The sequence below is a fragment of the Sitophilus oryzae genome, unplaced genomic scaffold (genome assembly GCF_002938485.1).
Source record: "Sitophilus oryzae breed Bouriz unplaced genomic scaffold, Soryzae_2.0 scaffold_1583_pilon_pilon, whole genome shotgun sequence".
NCBI classification, from domain to species: Eukaryota; Metazoa; Arthropoda; class Insecta; order Coleoptera; family Curculionidae; genus Sitophilus; species Sitophilus oryzae.
This window is the reverse complement of record NW_022146262.1, coordinates 1,237,338-1,259,423: the sequence shown is the minus strand read 5'-3', so window position 1 is coordinate 1,259,423 and position 22,086 is coordinate 1,237,338. Positions and strand designations below refer to the sequence as shown.

The 22,086-nt window shown below is 32.6% G+C and overlaps 1 protein-coding gene across 2 annotated transcripts in view; it reads left to right on the top strand.

Annotated features, from left to right (window-relative positions):
- Positions 1–8,751: 8,751 nt before the first annotated feature.
- LOC115879650 (alpha-tocopherol transfer protein-like) overlaps positions 8,752–22,086 on the top strand; it is a 60,828-nt gene continuing 47,493 nt past the window's right edge. The window contains exon 1 of one of the 2 annotated variants that reach the window (XM_030896550.1): positions 8,752–9,127. In XM_030896550.1, the coding sequence (XP_030752410.1) occupies positions 9,079–9,127 (49 nt within the window). In that variant the 5' untranslated portion in view covers positions 8,752–9,078. Of the gene's footprint in view, positions 9,128–16,844; positions 17,011–22,086 lie in introns of those variants that run through there. The other variant, XM_030896549.1, reaches the window with a different exon arrangement.

Genomic DNA, 22,086 nt, shown 5'->3' with positions numbered 1-22,086 from the left:
GTTATAAATTATTGTGAATAAAGAAATATCTAACGCAATATAGATTTAATTAAATTATATTATTTAACCTAATTATCGAGTGTTTAATTTTGTTGCTTTTAAATCATCAATCAAATCGCAATGCTTTAATGTAATCTCGTACTATTTGTAATCATTAAAACTAATTATTAATAATTTGTAGGTATTAGTTTTTTATTCATGTCTATCTTTCTCTAATCCGATACCATAGTTCTTTATTTCATTCAGTTTGGTTCATTTTGTTTGTAATTCAAACACTAAGAAAAAAATTAGTTTTGATGAAAGTTTGTATTTGTTTAAATCAGTACTAGGAGTATGAAATTTTGCACAGAGATTCTTTAGGTCACGTAATTGAGCACTAAGGAGCGATTTTTGAAAATTTGCCTTCTAAGAAGGTAAAATTCTGTCCTAGGTGTATTATTGTATTTTAGAGGTACCCCTTAAGTGGTGTAATTGAATACTAAGAAGCTATTTTCGGAAATTCACCCCCTAAGGTGGTGAAACTATACCGGGTGGTTCTCAAAAGTGGCTCACCCCTATAACTTTTTTATTTTTTCAGATAAAATAACTAGATTTGGTATGTTAGTATGTGACAAATTAGGATTGATTGACGTATTAAATTGTTTTTGGCCACTTCCTGTTTCACCGGAAATGACTATAACTTTTGATTTTTAAATGGCACCCTCGGTACTTTATTCGATAGAAAATGACACTCTGAATCGAATGACATATCATATGTCAACTTTTGACGTACTCGCTCAAAAACCAATTGTATTTTAAATTTCAATCTAGAGTGCCATGGCTGTTTTAAAAACACTAATTTTTAATCAAGGAGCCTTGGAAAATATATTTGATCGTCTAATGAATTTAGTGCCTTGTCCTGGCCAGTTAAAAGATGCCCAAATCGTATTTTTAATCATATTTCAATTTTTTTCAAATGGAACGATGGTGGTTTATTAACATATTTGGAAAAAGCATTTTTTTACGAATAATTTGATACCACACACTTAGTAGGTATTTCTAGTTTCGAGTTAAATTATCGTTATGAACCGCATGTTATAATTTCAAATAAACCATATGCGAAAATGTCAAAAGTTGACTTATGATATGTCATTCTATTTAGAGTGTCATTTTCATCGAATAAAGTAAAAAAATACCAAGGGTGCCATTTAAAAATCGAAAGTTGTAGTCATTTCCGGTGAAATCGGAAGTGACCGAAAACAATTGAATATGTCAATCAATCTTAATTTATGTCATATACTAACATACCAAACCTCGTGTGTTTATCTGAAAAAATAGAAAAGTTATATGGGTGAGCCACTTTTGAGACGCACCCGGTATAGGGATGAAATTTTGCATAAAATTTTTTAAACTCTGCCTTAAAGAGTAAGAAATTTTTCACAGAGGTACCTTAACTGATCAAAGTGTGTACTAAAAAGCTACTTTTGGAAATTCATCCCCTAAAGGGGTAAAATTAGGGGCAACATTTTGTAAAAAATTATAAAATCGGTTCTAGGAGATAAAATTTTGCACAAAAGCTCCTTAAACCATGGAGTACTAACATACTCTTCTGATAGTTTACTATGCGTTACACGCCATCCCGGTTACAGTTCATGTTGATCGCATTAAAATAATATTAAAATCTTGGCTTTGTGCTAATATTTAAGTATTTTAGTTTTTTGCTAGTGCAGTTATTGAAACTATAAAACATCAGGTACGAGGTTTGTGTAGGGTTGCCACCTTTTTGCAAAGTCAAAAAAGGACATTGGACTTTGAAAAACGACGGAGCCAAAGTACAGTTCAAGTTGGCCAAAGTACAGCAGTAAAATTTTGAGTTCCCCCCCATTTTGAGTTCAAAATTGTTAAGTCTAAGCTATCATTGGAGATTAAACGGGAAACAAAAACATCTACATACAAATATAATAAAAAAATAAATATATATGTATATAAAATGCTAATGTTTATCTGTGTCGTCTACTGAAGTAACGACTTGCTCTTAGAAAGTTGCTTTTTTTACTAAAAGATAGCTAATTGGCTCTTCTAAAAACTGTCGTCGCCAGATTTTCTGTTTGTCATTTAATTAAAAAAATAAAAAATATTTTTTTGCTGCTGTCGCGTCGTGGCGGATGCGCCAGGCTTCAACTAGTTTATTTATAAATTTTATAACATGTCTAATTAAATTTGAAGAAATATTACTGGTTGCTGTAGATTAAGTAGGAAAAATACGTAAATAAAATTTAGGGCAAAAAAAGTCACAAGGACAATTTGTTTAAAAAAAGGACAGGTGGCAACCCTAGGTTTGTGTGAAGTAACGCTGTTTGGGGTAGTAAAAAATAAGTAAAAAAGAATCCGAACTAGGCATCGTGTTGTGTTGTGACAATTTCAAATATTAATAAAATTGCCGAAAAAATGTTAACGCTTAAAGGAGAGTGTAACTAGGGCGTTGTTTGGTGCAATAACATTCAATAACTCAATTTTCCCAGATATTAAACTCTCCCAAAACAACATTTTACAGCTTCATAGTTTCTCACACCGATTTGGTCAAAAGCAAAAATGGATTCAAGCAGTTCGACGAAACAAGTGAATAAACAAAGTGCTCATTACATAATCAAAAAATTAATTAGACATATATATGAGAGAATAAAATAAAATTTGCAATATTAATGGTATACTTTTTTTAATCAAGTAGTGATTAAATATTAATGAACATCTTCTAAAATTATAATTATGTACCTTTAAACTTTTTTGTTATAGCCGAAATAGCCCCAATTATGACCACACTAGCAAAACCGGTGCGTAAAACTATGCTAGCTAGCGTAGTTAAAGTAATCTAAAAAGCTATTTAGTTGGAATAATAAATTATAATACAAGTTACAAGTTAGACCTTCTGAAGATATCAAAATATTTACTTTTTTATTTAAATTATACTTCCTAAAACTTTTAATAATTATATGTACTTTTCGTATACTCGCTATTTAAATCCGTGTATTTGAATATGCATGTTCTTTACGATATTCTGCGATGGTGGCAGCACCTGCGGAGAATGCACCAAACCTATACACTTAATAGAAATTTTCGTTATATTGCAGTAATTATTCATAGATTCTTATCGAGCTCAGAAACTGTATGCCTATTTAGTCTTTGAATTATACACGCATATTAAAAAAAATCTTAAAATATAATAAAGCAATTTGTGCAATAGAACCAACCTGTTGTATTAGTAAAAGGCTTTATCTATCTTAGACCAAAATGAAAGAAAATAGCGAACTGTGTCGAAGGCATTCGGACAGTTTATCTTTAATCAGTAATTACTCTAAAAGCTGACCGCTACGAAACGTAAAATTATTCAATTTGCGGCTGGTATAGTTTTTTGTGTTGATTAATGCACGTATTAACGAGAAACGATGCAATAATTGAGCTTGTATTACTTGATAATATTGCAAAAAACCGTGGCTAAATCGTTCTTTCATCGTTCAATCAAAAAGCAAATAAAAATCGAAATAAAATTTAATAATAAATTACTCGTACAGATTATTAGTTTATTAAACGAATGAGAATTTGTTTTTCTCTCACTATTTCTTATGAATTTATATGTACAAAATTTTGTAGGAATGTTTAACTAAAAAAATATATTATACTAGCCTGTACCCTCGACTTCGTTCGCGTCGAATTCATCATTTGTAATGGTGATGATAAAGCAAAGCAAGAATTTCCATTAACATACAAACTGGATAAAATTTTCTCACATTTATGTCAGCATGAGAAAAAACAATATGGCGATATTATTATATAACTTGGTAATATTTGAGGGGTAATCATCTCGTTGGAATTTGACTTTCGAAAAACCCCTTTGCCAAAAATAAGCTTTTTACGTCAAGCAGTTTAAGCAGAATCGTGGTTAATCAATTATCCAACTTTTTGGAACGCCCTGTATGATTTTTTTAAAAAAATCAAAATATGTAAAAAAACAAAATAAATTATGCGTGTCCAAGCGTTTTCCCGAAAGACTAACCGTTTTTTAAATAACAAATATTGTAATATTTGAGGGGCGTTTTCACCCTCTTTGAATTTGAGATTCGAGAAACCCCTCCTTATCGAACCTCTACACCCCACAAACAATCCGTAAGCAGAATCGCGATAACTCAATGGTCATACTTTATGAACACCCCGTATAAAATTTTAAAAAATCTTTAAATATGTAAAACAACAAAATCAAATATACGCGGTTAAGAGTTTTTTTCGAAAAACTCACCGGTTTTAAAATACAGAAGAAATACAGAATATTCTAATATTTGAGGGGTGGCTTCACCCCCTTAGAATTCGAGTTTCGATAAATCTTTTCTTATCGAACCTCTACACACTAAATCAATCCATTTTCCAAAAATCAGGTTTTTACGTCAAGCGCTTTAAGCAGGATCGTGATTAATCAATGACCAGATTTTTCGAAACACCCAGTATAAATTTTTAAAAAGTCTTAAAATATGTAAAAAAAAAGTAAAATATCGTGTTTAAGCGTTTTTTCGGAAACTTGACCGTTTTTTAAATAAAAAATATTGTAATATTTGAGGGGTGAGGGGTGGTTTCACTCCCTTGAAACTAGAATTTCGAAAAATCCCTTCTTATCGAACCTCTACACCCTAGAATCAACCTGTATGCCAAAATTGAGCTTCTTACGTTGGGTGGTTGGAGCAGGATCGTGATTAATCAGAAGTTACTTAAGGATTTTATATATTAGTATAAATATGTACAAAATTTTGTAGGAATGTTAACTAAAAAAATATATTATATTTAATAATTTATTACATTGTTGCTCTAAAATCGTTATGAATTAAAACAATTTTATTTTTGTTTTTTCGTAATGAATTAAATTTTTACTTCACCATAGTGTCAAGAATGTTTTAAATTTTTAGTTTGTTCATATCCGGAGTGTTATAAAAAATATGTGTGAGTTAAAATAAGATTCATTTTTTATATCAATATAGGTCTAGGATTCTGCTTTATTTCGTAACTACAGGGGGTTATAAAGTTTTAATATTTTGATTTATTGTAATTTTCTTACAAGTGCTTTAGCGATTTGAATGAAATTTTGAGAGTAAAAATTACTATAAGCGCGATATATTTTAATGCTAAAAAAGTGTCGACATATTCACCAGGGACGTGCATACAGGTTATCAGTGGAATGTGTTTCTAATAAAAAAATGTGCGCCAGTAACTTTTTTTCTCTTGTTAGCAAAATTGTGTAGACTGTTTAATGCCGATTAAAAGTTGTCTCTTGATATTTTGTCGATTTTGATCTCCTTGATGAGATAAACGCAATTTTATTAATTTGCCTTAAGCCAAGTCTAATAGCAACCTTTAAAATTAAAAAATGTCACGTGTTAAAGTTACAAGATTTTAAAACTTTAACAAAATGTTAAAAATAGGTATTTTGAAATTATCTTAAATACCATTATTCTTTTTTGAATATGCTGTAGGTAAATTAGATAAGTAAATAATTCATTAATTTTATTTTTATTTTAATTCTATTAATTGTGATTAACTCATGCACTCTTTCTCTTGGTTTGGTGATTCTGGTTTTGTCTTTGTTAGGACCAGGCCCATTCCTGGGGTATCTGGCGCCTGTACATGCAGCATTCTTTGGTACGCCCTTTTTATATTTAAATCAATTATTGTATGTATATTTTAATCTTAATCTCAAAAATTTAAAGAATTTATATTCTGCGACAAATGAGCAATATGTAATTGGAAAAAAACTATTATGATTAAAGTATAAAATCATTTATTAAATAAAGAAAACAAACAAAAACACAAAAATATTTAGTAACAAAAATAGTACCCTAAAGAAAAAAACTCACCCATTTTATATGAAATACATAAAAACAATAAACTAAAAATCGGAAATAATATACATGTACTGATTTCTTTCGAAAATCGACAACTATGAAACTATGAACCCTTCCCGACACAAACGGTACATTGTGAGACAGTAAATTGTAGAGAGAAACAAGCCCTATAACACAGGATACAACATTTTAATGAACAGTGCTTTCCATAAAACCAATAAAATGAAAAATATACGAAATAATATACATGTACCGATTTCTTTCGAAAATCGACAACTATGAAATTATGATCCCGTCCCTGACACAAACGGTACATTCTGAGACAGGAAATTGTAGAGCGACAAGCCCTATAATATAGCATAGAATATTTTAATGAACAGTGCTTTCCATAAAATCAATAAAATGAAAAATATACAAAATAATATACATGCCCTGATTTCTGTCGAAAATCGACAACTATGAAACTGTGATCCCTTCCCCGACACAAACGGTATATTGTGAGACAGGAAATGTAGAGAGAAACAAGCGCTATAACATAGGATACAACATTTTAATGAACAGTGCTTTCCATAAAATGAATAAAATGAAAAATAAATCGATGAGATCAATGTGTTGCCGAGAGATTGCCATAGACTTGTTTATTCGGTGCGGCCAACGCAAAAAAGACGCTAAGCAAACTTTATCCTATGATGTGTACGTCTGTCCATTCTGAGGCTACGGGGTATCCGTGAGAGGGGAAACGATATTTTCTCGATGTTTTTCGTAAAAAATTAGACGACGCGTCCCATCAATAAAAATTCTACAAATTTGCAAGTAGCCAATAAAATGAGTGGGCGGAGCGATTTGCGGTGACGTACTCGTCAAGTCGACGTATAAAATATATTGCTGTTTATTTAAATGTTTTTTGTCCGCATTCCTTTCATAGACACAGATCCAGCAGACGAACTGTATGTTTAAGTATTTGTTTATTAACAAGAAAGCGTATCGGTTTTTTGTTACAAAGTACTGATTGACACTTCGATTCTGCGCTCCCAAAATGTTGCGCCTACGTGCGTGCACGCATTGCACGCTCGCCAGGAACGGCCCTGGTTAGGACACTTCTTAAAGCCCAGACTTAAAAACAGTTTAATTTTATACTGCTTTGCTAAAGTTAAAACTGTTTTTAAGTGTCAGACTAGTCTAAGAAGTCTACTAACACTAACAAAAACAAAACCGGAATCATCAAACCAAGAAAAAGGGTGCATCTACTAGGTACCTTGCGAGTGCGGTGAGTCGTATATTGGAGAGTCAAAACGTCCTCAAAATGTGCGACTGGACGAACATAAAGGTTATACTCAAAGTGGTGAAACAATGAAGTCAAGGTATTCATGGTATTGCAGATCATATGTGGTCCAAGCACCAGAACATAAAATGGTCGGAGGCCCGGGTGGTCCACAAGGAACCCCATTGGAAAAAGCGCAAATTTAAAGAGGCCGTATTCATATCTAGCAACAATAAAATCTTTAGCTATCCAAATATGGAAATTTTAACAATATGGCAACCACTCATAAAACGCACTAATGCAGGTATTCTCAGTGGACACCGCATGCTTGACTGCACCCAACTTCTTCATGGGTGAATGTTCTTTTTGAGTTCGAAATTCTTTGAGTTTCAATACTGAATCATTGCCTACCACATTCAAAGTAATATTATATTGGATCAGAAGTCAATAGCACCCAATAGGTAAATCAGAAAATTTGGCCTGCTGAAAAACTATGTGTTTGCGTGGCGTACCAAGTCTGCGGCAGGCCAAGTCTGTGGTGGACCAAGCCCGTCACAGGCCAAATCCGCAGAGAATATGACTCATATAATGAGATTTTACGAAAAATAATCAATTAATTTTTTTTTGCAGTAGTAATATTGTGATCAGTGATCGTAAAAACTGATGAATTGATGACGAAATATTAAATAATTATATAGTAAGTGTATATAATAATAATACAGTAAAATAGACATTTTTTCAAACAAGACAAATTCTATTTTTAGTCGTTATTTCATTTTATTAAAACAAGTTACATTACAAATCAAAATCGTTGAATAATAAACACAGAAAAAATTACACAATTGACAACTATATTTTTTTTTGTGCAAAGTAAAATTCATGAATAAATGGATCGTTAGACTACAGCAATCGTTAGTACGCTGACAATACGGAAATTTTTATTAACATCTCATTAGCAGGGCCGTAGAACAATATAATTAATATTATCTAGGATAAACGTAAAAATGGTCAAAATAAGACTATTAATAAACGAATAATTATGGTGTATTACTAGAAAAAAGTTAAACAGTTATGTTTTATTTTTGTGAATATACGAGGACATATTAAAAAGTGGTTTGAAAAATCGATGGTTATTGGTCGAATTTAAAGACTTCGATTGGTTAGAAAATTACGCAGATTTTAAATTTATTGCATTTTTATTCCTCCGTTCATGTATTCCTCCCACCATGCATGAATATATGGATAGCATTATGCTCCTTCCTTAGTCTTCTTATTCAAAGGCTGACACACTTATTGTCGTTTATTCAATTCGACGTGACTTGCTAGATGCATGTTACTTGCCAGATTACCTACCACGTCAGATGCTACGTCACTTTGTTGGGCGCTCTCACTAAAGTTGAAAAACTGAAAATGATGCAGATTTTTTTATGACATACTATTCAAAAAGACATCCAAGTAGGTACTAAATAAACAAATATTTCTTTACATAACCGATTTGAAGTAAACGAAACATGAGCTTTATTATTTTTCAACCGGTCCCTATAGCTTAAACCGGTGCGGTGATGCACCATTCACTACGACTACTATTCAAATTAACATTCCAAACCTTTATTAACATCCAATATTTCCAAACAAAACCGCGGCTTTAACAATCGACGGATCATTCTTAATCGCAGCGCTCTGTTTGTTTGTGTGTTTGTGTGCTGCACGTCACACACCGCTACATCCTTCGTAACAGGTTACCGAAGAAATCTTCAAGAACACACCGAGATACAACACGTTACGTAACTCGTTCGACGTAAAGCAGGCGAAAAAGATACAAAAAATTGGAACGTCAAACAGCTTTACTCATTTAGTCGATCGATCGGTAAGACGGCAGCTACTCCAAACTAAAAGCGGGCAGATCATTGCGTTTTGAATCAAATCCGAGCGGCATTTCGAGTGAAAGTGGCGACGATGGCGTCGATCGTGCCCAAGATTATATTTGTTCCTGTAAACGCTGCTGGTAAGTCTGTTACTTTGTGTTATTTTTATCTCCTTCTAGCTTGATCTGGGTCTGGTTTTATCTCGTTCTGTTCGAGAGATCTGTAAAACAGATGTTTGTGTGCAATTAGAACAATAAATTCTGGTTTCCTGATTTGGATGCGGTTGAAATGAGTAATCATTTTTATTTTGCAATCCTTTATTTTATCGGATGAAGTTTTTAGTTGAAATCACTTTCAAATAAAACAACAAAATATCCAGTATATAGAAGCCTCTCCAAACACAAAATCATAAACATTTCTTTGCGGAAAGGCATCAATCTCTCTTTTTTCGACTTTAGAATAACTAAAATCAGTTACACGAAAGCGTGTTCCTACTTTACATTCTAAACACGTTTCTTGTGTAGGTATGAACTTAACCTAGTAGATACTGTAATTGGGACATCAATACTGTACCGAGGAAAAAAACGAAAATAAACAAAATGAACCAACAAACTAGACCAAACCAAAACAAACGTAACCAAAGAATCAAAACACGTTTTAAGCTAAAAACGCGCCTGTTTACGAATTCCAATTGCTGAGTGCTTTTTAAATCTTGCTATATTTTACAATATTTTATCAATAAATGAAAATGGTACACTTCGGCAAGTAGTTTTTTGCGTGTCTAGAATGAAAAACAGAACAGCATTTCCAGAATGAAAAGCAAAAAACAGAAAGCATGTAACTGGTTTTAGCTATTCTAAAATTGAAAAACTGAAAAAACTCATTCTATTCGAGTGATCTATAAAACAGATGTTTGTGTGTAATTAAAACAATACATTCTTGTTTCCCTGATAGATGCGGTTGGAATGAGGTGACATTTTTATTTTTGCAATACTTTATTTTATCTGGCGTTGTTATTTTCTACAAAGCTCCATTCAGAACCTCGCAATTAGTGGTTTCAATTAGCATAGAAGTTTGTTTCTTTAAGTTCAATGTAAGCATTCAGAACGTCAAAATTAGTGGTAGATATTTTCAATTAGTAGAAAAAGTTGTTAAACTTCTAACTTTTGCACTAATTATACTTCAAAATTTGCGAGAAATGTCATTTTGGCCTTTGATTATCTTCCGTCAAGAGAAATTGTGGTTAGAAATCAAAAGCTGATGTTTTATAAGCTAAATATTATAGACCGAGAGCTGGCTACATAAAAAAACCTTATCATCGTTACATGGCTAATTTTTTGTGTGAAGTATCCTTTTGTGTAGCCATTATTATGGCAACTATGTCATGTTTGCCAGCGCAATCCCGGGGCTTAAAGCGGGGGCGGCCAATCGAAAGGGTGAAATTTTGACACTAAAAATATTATAAGGTACACGAGTTATAATTGCCAAATAGCTTTTATTTACTATTAGGAAACGTGTAAAATTGTTGACAGACATTTTTCTCGTGGCTGAAACGCCGGTAGACAACGCGAAAGAGGCATAGAATTTTGACAAAAGAAAATCATCCCATACATGCAGGTCGGTTGGTGGAATGTCATGTTTATTGTTAATTAATTTAAAAAGCCGTATGCAAAAGGGCAGACAAAAAAATCGTTATTTAAATAATAAAAAAATATATTTATAATATAATCGTATATTATATGATTTATCTATACTTAAATGGATGAGGCGGCCAGCGTTCCATGAATAAAGCGCTAGATAAATATCGCGCTTTTGATAACTCTCTGCAGCTGATTGAGCCACGATCTTTTTGTCTGTCCTTTTGCATACGGCTTTTAAAATAAATAAATATGACATTTCACCAATCGGCATGCAAATATTCCATAATTTTTTTCATTCTTCAAATTTCATTTTTTAATAATTTTTAAAATTTCATGCCTCTTTTGCGTTGTCTGTCGACATTTTAAAGAGTAGAAAAATGTCTGCCAACAATTTTCCACGTTTCTTAATAATAAATAAAAGCTATTTTCGCAATTATAACTCATGTATCTTATAATATTTTTAGTGTCAAAATTTCACTTTCGATTGGCCGCCCCAGTTTTAAGCCCCGGATCGCGCTGGCAAAACATGACTTTTTTCATAATGGCTACACAAAAGGATACTTCACACAAAAATTAGCTATGTAACGATGATAAGGTTTTTATGTAGCCAGCTCTTAGACTAATTAGGCTTTCTATGGATACAACTGACTAACGCAAGCTGTTGCTAGGATATTCTATTAATTTTAATTGTGTTTTTTAAACTATGTTTTAAACATTGTACGTGATCGTAAACTAAAAAGTATAAAATGTAATTGATGCCCACTTGCACCGTTTGTATAAACTTTGTTTAAAGGCTAAACAGTGATTAACTATAATAAGATATTATATAGTTAATCGCTGTTTAGCCTTTAAACAAAGTTTATACAAACGGTGCAAGTGGGCATGAAACCACTAATTTATTCCACGAATTGCGGGGTTCTAAATGCTTCAGCTTAAGTTGTACCTACGTACATAAATTTTAAAATTAGTAAAGTATTTCTAATTCTACTAAATCGATTCTTATTAAACTTTGCGCACTTTCAATGTCGAATTCTCGTGACAATATATTTGATGAATTCAACCAATCGGCAACAATTTTGCTGTATTTTGAGACTATCTGTATTTGCCATTTTCTGACATTTATCGTTTTTTTTTAATTCAACCCTATTAGATCAGACAGACTCATGATCATTGTCTTATTTTATTAGTTTACCGAAAGCAGCTACGACAAATAAAATAATAAGTTGTTTCCATTTAAAAAATCGACTTTCTATCGTTTGGTTAACTTAATTTTAGTTAGCACCCTGTATAATATTTAATAAATTTGCGTAAAAAATTAAGTAGAGTAAAATATTTTCTTAAAGGCTAACAACAAAAAAACTATTTATAAACCGTTGTGCTGTGTAAATAATGTGTGAAGAGCCCTCTGTGTAGATGAATTTATTCGAGATAATAAAATTAGCAACAACTTCCGATTAAAGGTTGATTCTCACTATACCTTCCATTTCCATTCCATATCCATTCCATATCCCTTCCGTATTTTTTATTGTATTGACCATAGACTTAAAATACATTTTAAGTCTATGGTATTGACGCTATACGTAAGCTTCCGTTCCGTATCAGTTCCATACTTTTTATTGTGCAATCTATATAATTACGAAAGTTTTATTTTAAAAATTTTTATCTTTCATAAAAGGTGATAGATTTAATTAAGAAGTGAAAGAATAAATAAATATCAGCCACACACAGAGCTGGTACAAATGTAAGAACTTGACAACCCTGTTTCCGATACGCTTCAGTCCATCCGCCAAAAAAATGTATTGAAGGAAAGGATATGGAACGGAAGGGAAACGGAACGGATAGTGTGCATTGTCCTATTCATTTACATGATATGCTACAGCTCTACTTAACCCACGGCGATGTATGTTCGAAAGTACCCATTTCTATTCTTTGGCGCTCAAATTTTTCGATTTTGGTGCACTCGCAATTTATACAGGGTGCTACAAATTCGAGGTACGAGCATTGGTATCTCGGAAATCGTAATATCAATCAATTTTTTTCAGATACGAAGATGGTTGGGGCAAACTTGCGCTTTAGGATATTCACCAAGATGCCATCAAAACAGTTTTGAAAATGAATTTTATTTTTTCCTGTCGTTACTTTTTAGAAAATCAAAAAACTATTTGCACATTCTCATAGCCACTTTATTAGGGTTATCTGATAGTATTTTTAGATTTTCAAATCAGCTGATAATTTCTGAGATACAGAGGCCAACTTAATTTTTTTAAATACGGACCTGTATTTTTTATTTTAGGTTTTGAAAGAACTCGGTCTCATGAGTACAATAATATGCTACACTTGATACTTTTTTTTGTTTTGGGTACCTTAACAGTAACAAAGCTATTTAACTGTTATTTAAAATAATTTGAAGTCCGACTCTGGTTTTTTAATTTACTTAATCTGATTATATTCAGCACAACAATATTGATCAGCGCTAATTAACATTGAATAAAGAAAATCACGCCCATTGAAAGATTCAAATAATTAATATCCAGGTCAGCAATTTAAAGATTTCTATTATTTTTAACTTTTTTTATTGTGAATTTGAAATCTCAGTGTACGATCTAATAATGTGCATAATATTAATCGTAGTTATTATAAATAAATCAACTTCTACAAACTAGTTTTTAATACTCTGCATGTCCGAAAGGGTTACCACCGTCTATAATGCACACATTTGTTTTTCATTCAATCTTATTTATAGCTCTTTGAACAGATCTTCTTCTTATACTTCCGAATGCATTTTAGTTGAGTTAATTGTTTTCGTACGCTTAATGTTGAAATGTATTGATTTCAAATGTCCAAATAATTTTTATTGATTTTCTTTATTCAATGTTAGTTAGCGCTGATCAATATTGTTGTGATAAATATAATTAGATTAAATAAATTAAAAAACTAGAGCCGGATTTGAAATTATTTTAAATAACAATTAAATAGTTTTGTTATTGTTAAGCTACCCAAAACAAAAAAAAAGTATCAAGTGTGTGCATATCATTGTACTCAGGAGACCGAGTTCTTTCAAAATCTAAAATAAAAAATGCAGGTCCGTATTTAAAAAAATTAAGTTGGCCTCTGTATCTCACAAATTATCAGCTAATTTGAAAATCTAAAAATACCATCAGAAATCTCTAATAAAGTGGCTATTAGAATGTGCAATTAGTTTCTTGATTTTCTAAAAAGTAACGACAGGAAAAAATAAAACTGATTTTCAAAAAAATCCGTTTTTTCCAAAAAACTCAGCAATCCTTGAAATTTTTAAAACTCTTTTGATGGCATCTTGGTGAACATCCGAAAGCGCAACTTTGCCCCAATTTAACCATGTTCGTATCTATTACGGTTACCGAGATACCAGTGCTCGTACCTCGAATTTGTAGCACCCTGTATATGTCCGGATTTTATCCGGATTTCAGAATTCATTTGTCTGGATTTTATTGGGATTTCTGAGTTCACTTATCCAGAATTTCCAAAAATCTTTTTGAAAACCCTAGCTTTGACCCAAAATTTTACTATTAAAGGCGGAATTACATTACTATCACGTCACTTAAATTCACGTGAACACACATGAGCAGTAAATTTAATGAGACCGATGTTTTGCATTTATTTTATTAATCAACACATCAAGGGTGAACACATTATTGTCTCTTGAGGGATTCATGTGAAATCACGTTTTATTGCGAGTTGTTTCGCGCACAAATATTCTGTTTTAACATCAATTTCGTGAGGTGTGAAAACGTGAGGGTTGGAAAATGGAAGAAATTCTAATAGAAAAAGTGCGTTTACACGAGATGCTTTACAATAACCGATCAACAAATTACTCTCTTTTCAAATTAATGTCATGAACCCATTGCCTAGTTTTAATATTATCAGCAACCACAAGTAAACCACATGCGTTTTCTAAATCTTCTTCAAACTCAGAAGATGAAGATGAAGAATTATTTATTTGATTCGTTATTACGTTAAGTATAGGGCCTAAGTTGTGTTAAACTTGAGAAGAACACTGAACGAACGAGAAATGGCTTTCGATTCATAATAAAATGCGCATAATATGAAAGAACGACGTGATACTAATGTGTTTCCTTTAAACCACACGGTGAACTGACTTTTACTGTGATAGCATGTGAACTCACGTGACGTGACAGTAATATAATTCCGCCTTAAGTTTCATATCTGTCTTAGATTAGATTAGATTCTTAGAGGTGGCTTTCGGCCTGATCCACTGCGACCTTCTCAGATCTATTGTGGTCCTCTTCTGATCCTTAGATTACATTCTCCAGTCCTATCCTTTTCACAAAGTTTAGCAACTTGGAGACTGAACCCTCCATGTAGTTCCTTGGCAATGGCCTATCATTGCCTATTACCGGGAACCGCACATTTGCCAGGCTGTCACACCGACATAAAATGTGTTCTGACGTTTCTTCTTCAGATTGGCAGAACCTACACATAGCTTCGTCTGTCAATCCCATCAGCTTTAGATGCCTATTTAGCTTACAATGTTAGTAGTAGTAGTAGTAGTAGTAGTTACTACCCTGTTAGTAGACCTACTACACAGCTTTGACTGTCTTTCTGTCCTTGCTTATCAGGTCTACCGTGAATTTTGGCGAATGTTATACAATGAACTTTTTCGCCTGTATCTGCCCTGGTGAGTTTCTCCACCATTCTAGAGATTTTATGGCCACCCATCGTTCCGTGGCAGAAGGGTTCTGGGCCTATGAATGGCATTAATGAGCCTTGCTTGGCCCTTTCATCTGCCTTTTCGTTACCCTTGTGACCCTCGTGCCCTGGCACCCAGGCCAACGTAACAGTGCTACGTCCGCCCAAAGTATTCAGAGCACGCACACAGTCCCACACTAGTCTAGAATTGACCTCCGCGGAGCTGAGTGCCTTTAGCGCCGCTTGGCTGTCTGTGAAGATGGCCACAGAACGATTTGTTCTTTGTTGCCTTATTATTTCTTCTACACAATAGTGGATTGCCGTTATTTCTGCCTGGAAAATTGTGACATCCTTGGATAGGCTTACGTGGAAGGATCTCCCTTGTTTCGGCCCTACTATTCCAGCTCCTACGCCTTCTGACGTTTTTGAGCCGTCTGTATACCAGGTTGCCTCAGCTTGAATGGGTACACCTTTACTCCAGTCTTCCCTTCCTGGTATGGTTATATTAAATTTGTTGTTGAAGCTATACCTAGTAGCTGTTGCATCAATTGGTAATCCCAATACTTTGTCTGCTTTTAGCTCTTCGATTAGCTTCTGGTTTGCAGCACTATGCGTTTGGCTTATGTGCTGCTGACCGTGAATTAACCTGTGCATGACAGATCTGGCTTCGCCTTGTATGAAAATATGTAGTGGTGGTAAGTTCAACAAGACTTCCATCGCATTTGTAGGAGTGGTTTTTATGGCCCCAGTTACACACAGACACGCAAGCCTTTGTGTGGAACTTAACAGCCTTACCGCACCCACTTGCGATGTCTTTGTCCACCACGCCACCGACCCGTAGGTTATCATGGGTCTTACTACCCTTGTGTATAGCCATAGAGTCATTTTAGGGTTAAGTCCCCAGTTTTTTCCACACATCCTTCTGCACCTACCTAAAGAGATGGCAGCCCTCTGTTGCTTTCGCTATGTGAGTATTCCATGTAAGCCTTTGATCAAAAAATATCCCAAGATACTTTTTTTCTTTGTTTCTCCTAGCACTGGTGGTTTTAGGCCTTTTGGTGCTATCTTTTTTGTAAAATTGACAATTTGTGTTTCATATCTGTCTTAATAGATGGTTATTTTCTTTTATCTATGATATGTACTAAAACATCGAGAAATACATAGTACTAAAACATAGAAAAATAATAATTTTGAAAAAAGTCAAAGTAAAAAGTCGTCCTTAAACCACTTACGGTATAGTATTTGACGCAATATCCCTACGTCATTAAATTATTTTCGGAAATTTCTCGCATAAATTATTACTGTATTTTACCTCAACGTAAAATTTTAGTTTTAAATTTAGCAACTACAAAAAATAAAATTAATCGTTTTTCCATGATGTTGGACAGCCTAGAAAATCTATTAATTTATATATCCTAATAGAAAATTTCCTGTGTAAAAGACACAAAAACAAAAACGAACGTTAATGGTAGGTTTATTAAAATTAACAAAACCGTCACACACATCGCTAGTTTGCATACAATATTGTTCGAAAGGTATTGAAAGTCATCAGTCGAAAAAATACAGTGTCAATCACACGAGAAACCGAAGAATTGTATTAGTTCAAAACACAATGTTTGGATCCAAAAAAAAGAAGGAAGAGAATATGGAGCAGGTTACTGGTGTACTGAGATTTAAGCCTATACCTGAAAGTCGTAAGTACAATGTTTTTTTTTACGACCTGTAAAGCTTATTGTATTTGACCCTTACCTATGTCTGCATCTGCACCCAGGTTCCAGTTCTACCGGATCTATATCATTCTAACCTTTAATTTTAATTTAACTAAATTTTGTTTTGCATGAAGGAATCCTCGTTCATAAGTTTTGTAGTCCGTTAGGGAAATCTGATGTTTGCGTTTTGCCAAATCCTTATCACTTGATCCCAGGTGTTCTATTTATTTAGAGGTACCTTAAGGTTCATATTTATGACTGTGAGGAAAAGCATTACGAAATCTACATACTAGTAACTGATAGTCGATACACAGTTACAGCCTTTCATCAAAACTGCCGCAGAGCGATTGCCTCATACTATAAGTAAAATGATCGGCATTTAACAGATAATATTTTTAAGAAATAAATTGGCACTTTAACACTTCAAAAACAGTAAATACAACTTAGCAGCAGTTACAATTCCTTCTTTATTCCAATACTCTCCAATACTGATTTATTTGTATGCATCATTATGTTTTCGTTATCTGCCTACGCGACGTGGCTCTCAGCAATGCAATGCAGGTCCATATTAACTGCCATAATAAACATTTTAATGAACATTGCTTTCCATAAAATGAAAAATATACGAAATAATATACATGTACTGATTTCTTTCGAAAATGGACAACTATGAAACTATGATCCCTTCCCCGACACAAACGGTACATTGTGAGACAGGAAAATGCAGAGAGAAACAAGCCCTATAACATAGGATACAACATTTTAATGAACAGTGCTTTCCATAAAATCAATAAAATGAAAAATATACGAAATAATATACATGTACTGATTTCTTTCGAAAATCGACAACTATGAAACTATGATCCCTTCCCCGACACAAACGGTACATTGTGAGACAGGAAATTGTAGAGAGAGAAACAAGCCCTATATCATAGGATACAACATTTTAATGAACAGTCTTTCCATAAAATGAATAAAATGAAAAATATATATGGCAGGATCGATATTCAGTACGATCTACATCCATCAGTACCGGCACCACAGAGAGGTCGGTGGATTCGTTGGAACAGTTCTTTTGTGGTTTTAGAATTAGGTACTTGGATGAAAGCCTTGCTATGCCTGTGCTGTTTCTCCAGTGGACGGTTTGTTTTTCTTAATCCAAAGTTTTACTGCCCTACGGGTTATACATTTGGTTATTCACAGCACTTGCTATGGACCAAGATAGGATTCTTGCCTTGCTAGTTTGTCGGCTTTTTTGTTGCTTTGGATGCCACCTAAAATAATTTAATTTGGCTATTTTATAAATGCAGTTTTCTTAATAAGATTTTTTTTATATTATTATATTATTTTGTTATAGTAATAATTACTGGAACATTCAATGTACAATATTATAAAATCTTTCAATAGTTATTTGTGTAACTAGTGCAAAAAGGACATATTTGTTTCGAGTTCGAGACGAAGTCGTGAGCTGCAATCATTCTGAGCGCAACAAATATGCTTTTTGCACATGTTGCACACAACATATTTTCTAGGATCGAATTGAAATTCTTATTTAAATGTTTATTAAAAAGTTTTTACAGTAATTCACAGAATAATATAACCACTTACAATGACACTTTTATCGTGCACTAGTGTAAAAAGTTTGAGTTTTAATACAGTAGATAGTGTAAAAAGTAGCTACTTTTTGCACGATCGTAGAACAAAATTCTTACAGGATGTTTACAAACTATAATGCCTTAAGCTTTATTCAGAACTTCGCAATTAGTGGAATAAATTAGTGGTTTCAATTACACTTTATACCTTTTAGTTTACAATTCACAATGCCTAAAAAACACAATTAAAATTAATTAATAATAGAAATTAAATTCAATTTAAATTAATTAATAATAACTTAATATAGAATATCCTAGCAACAGCTTCTAGTATCCAGTTGTATCCTTAGAGAAAGCCTAATATTTAGCTTATAAAACAATAAACTTTTGATGTCTACCCAAATTTTGTCTTGACGGATGATCAAAGGCCAAAATGACATTCGCCGCAAATTTTGAAGTATAATTAGTGGAAACGTTAAAGCTTCATTCAGAACCTCGAAATCAGTGGAATAAATTAGTAGTTTCAATTAGTCGTAGAAGTTTGTTCACCTAATTTTAATGTAAGCATTCAGAACTTCATAATTAGTGGTAGTAATTTTCAATTAGTGGAAACAGTTAACAAACTTTTGGCTTTTCCACTAATTATACTTCAAAATTTATGAGAAATGTCATTTTGGCCTTTGATTATCACCCGTGAAGAAAAAATTTGGTTAGAAATCAAAAGTTTATTGTCTTATAAGCTAAATATTATGCTTTCTTTGTGGATACAACTGACTACCGGAAGCTGTTGCTAGGATATTTTATTAAATTTAATTGTGTTTTTTAGACATTGTGAATGATCGTAAACTAAAAAGTATAAAGTGTAATTGAAACCACTAATTTATTCCACTAAATGGGAGATTCTGAATGAAGCTTAAAAGTTTGTTAACTTTTTCCACTAATTGAAAATTCCTACCACTTATTTTGACGTTCTGAATGCTTATATTCAAATTAGAGGAACAAACTTCTACGCTATTTGAAACTACTAAGACCACTAAGCAATCAGAACATCAAAATTAGTGGCAGACATTTTCAATTATTAAAAAAAGTTATCAAACTTTTAACTTTTATACTAATTATACTTCAAAATTTGCGATGACTGTCATTTAAGCTTTTGATTGTCATCCGTCAAGAGAAAATATGGTTAGAAATCAAAAGTTCATTGTTTTATAAGCAAAATATTAGGCTTTTTCTATGGATACAACTGACTAACGCAAGCTGTTGCTAGGATATTCTATTAATTTTAATTGTGTTTTTTAAACATTGTGATCATAAACTAAAAACAAAAAATGATCATAAACTAAAAAGAATAAAGTGTAATTGAAACCACTAATTTATTCTACTAATTGCGAGGTTCTGAATGAAGCTGATCAGTACTGGTAGTAGTGCTGTTCAAAAGAACAATAGGTATATTTCCGATATCAGAATAGGCATCCTCGAATTTAAGACACCCTGTATATCTTCAATTTATCAATTACACTTAAAATTATAAAAAAAACTCTAGTAGTAGAATTGCCAATTATTAATATCATTAATATAAACGTTTTAGATTTGTTCCTGACAAAATGGCGAAGGAAACATTATTTATATTGCAGGAATGCATAATATAGTCACAAAATATAATTAGAGCTACTCAAGGCTATTATTATTTTTACTCCGGAAATATGATATCCTTCATATCTACAGTATGTCTCCGGATTGTCTTTACAAGAGGAAAAACTTATTATTTTGACATTTTGAGAAAAATGCATTCTTCATAAAAAAAAATTTGATTGTTCTAAAACGGTTAATCCAGTTTAAACTTTTCCAAATATTCATACCGTTTTAGAGAAAATTAATAAAAACAACAAAAATATAGTTGAATTTTCCAAATCAAAAAATCAAAACGCCTTTCTACGCTAATATATAATTTCGTTTTCATTCTTTGGTAGATTGTTATTGATAGTATTTTAATTAACGTTAATATTTTTTGCTGTTTTAAAGTGTTAAAGAAGCACAAGATTTATTTAGTTCAATGCTACGGAAAGGGTGATAATGGTTATCGGAAAATGTAATACTTTAACAACACAATTAATAATAACAGCGCTTTCAGATGGAGCGGACCGTACGAGCGGAGCGTCCGCGCGGATGTTTTTTCAATATAGCTCAATTTTTTCAATATAACTCATGTGAAATCGTTCATATAAACTCACGGTACTTGCTCGAAGTCGCGGACGGTTCGTCGCGTCGTGGACGCTCCGCTCCATCTGAAAAAACGCTGTACTCTCTGATAATAACCGTCTATCAAATAATGAAATCGAGATTACATTACCATCGAAACGCCTTTTGGGATTTTTGAATCTTTAGGAAAAATTGGAACCAATCATTCCAGATCAGTAATCTGTACTACAAGATTGGCAAAAAAACACTCACTTCATTATTGTAGGCCGTACAAAGTTAGCCGATTCAGCTAATTTTTTAATAAATGCAACAAATATTTTAGAATTCTTAGATAATATGTCAGTTTGTTTCGGAATTTTTATATACAGACAAACAATACGTTAAAACCACACTAATTAGTGGTTTTAAATTCCAAGTATTTGGTGTGTCGATGTGTGTGTTTGCATTTTAAACGTCAGTCGATGTCCAAGGTAAGCCGGTCATTTTTGAGAGACCGTGATTTTGTAAATTTAAACCTTAAACTTTGTTACAACTGTGAAAGGATGATCCCGTCAAAAACTGATTCTCTATCGGAGGAAATTCACGGAAAAATATTTAAAAAAAACAACAACGGTAAAAACAAACATAAGTCACGTTAAATCGAGGACTCTTCATGAGAATTGTTTTTGTTTTTTTTCATCCATAACCTCTTGTATAACTATTAGTGCGTGATTCAAATAAAACATTAATATTTGCAGAATGGAGGTCAAGGCTATTAGAGGACCTTTACCTAGCTTTAAAATAATTGGCACTATTAGTAAGCATTCTGCATCTTGTGCATTTGAATTTAATGAACATTTTTGAACTTTAGACAAACTTTTTTTTTGGTATATCTTTATAGTCCTAAATAAATAGGAAAATTCCACTCCTCCAACTTCCAGTGGATGAAATATCAAAAATTGACAACTTTAAGAAACACCTCATTGTAGTATTGAGCAACAAAATGAATTGGAAGAGAGAAACCTTTGCCCAGCAGTTCAGAGTCCATTTCACTAGTCCGAAGAAGTAGCAAAATAAGCGTTCGGCATTTAACGTTTTATGTAAAACTGGCTAGGTATTATAAAGGATTATACTATATCCGTATTGTAGCACATTTTTAGACAACTTCTTTATCTTTAAGATTTTGATGGTCAAACATCAACAAAATATTCCCTATATCTGGTCTAAATTTTCTTGAAAATAAAGCCATTATTTAAAATTCCGTTACAATGCGGGAATAGATTGAAGTTTT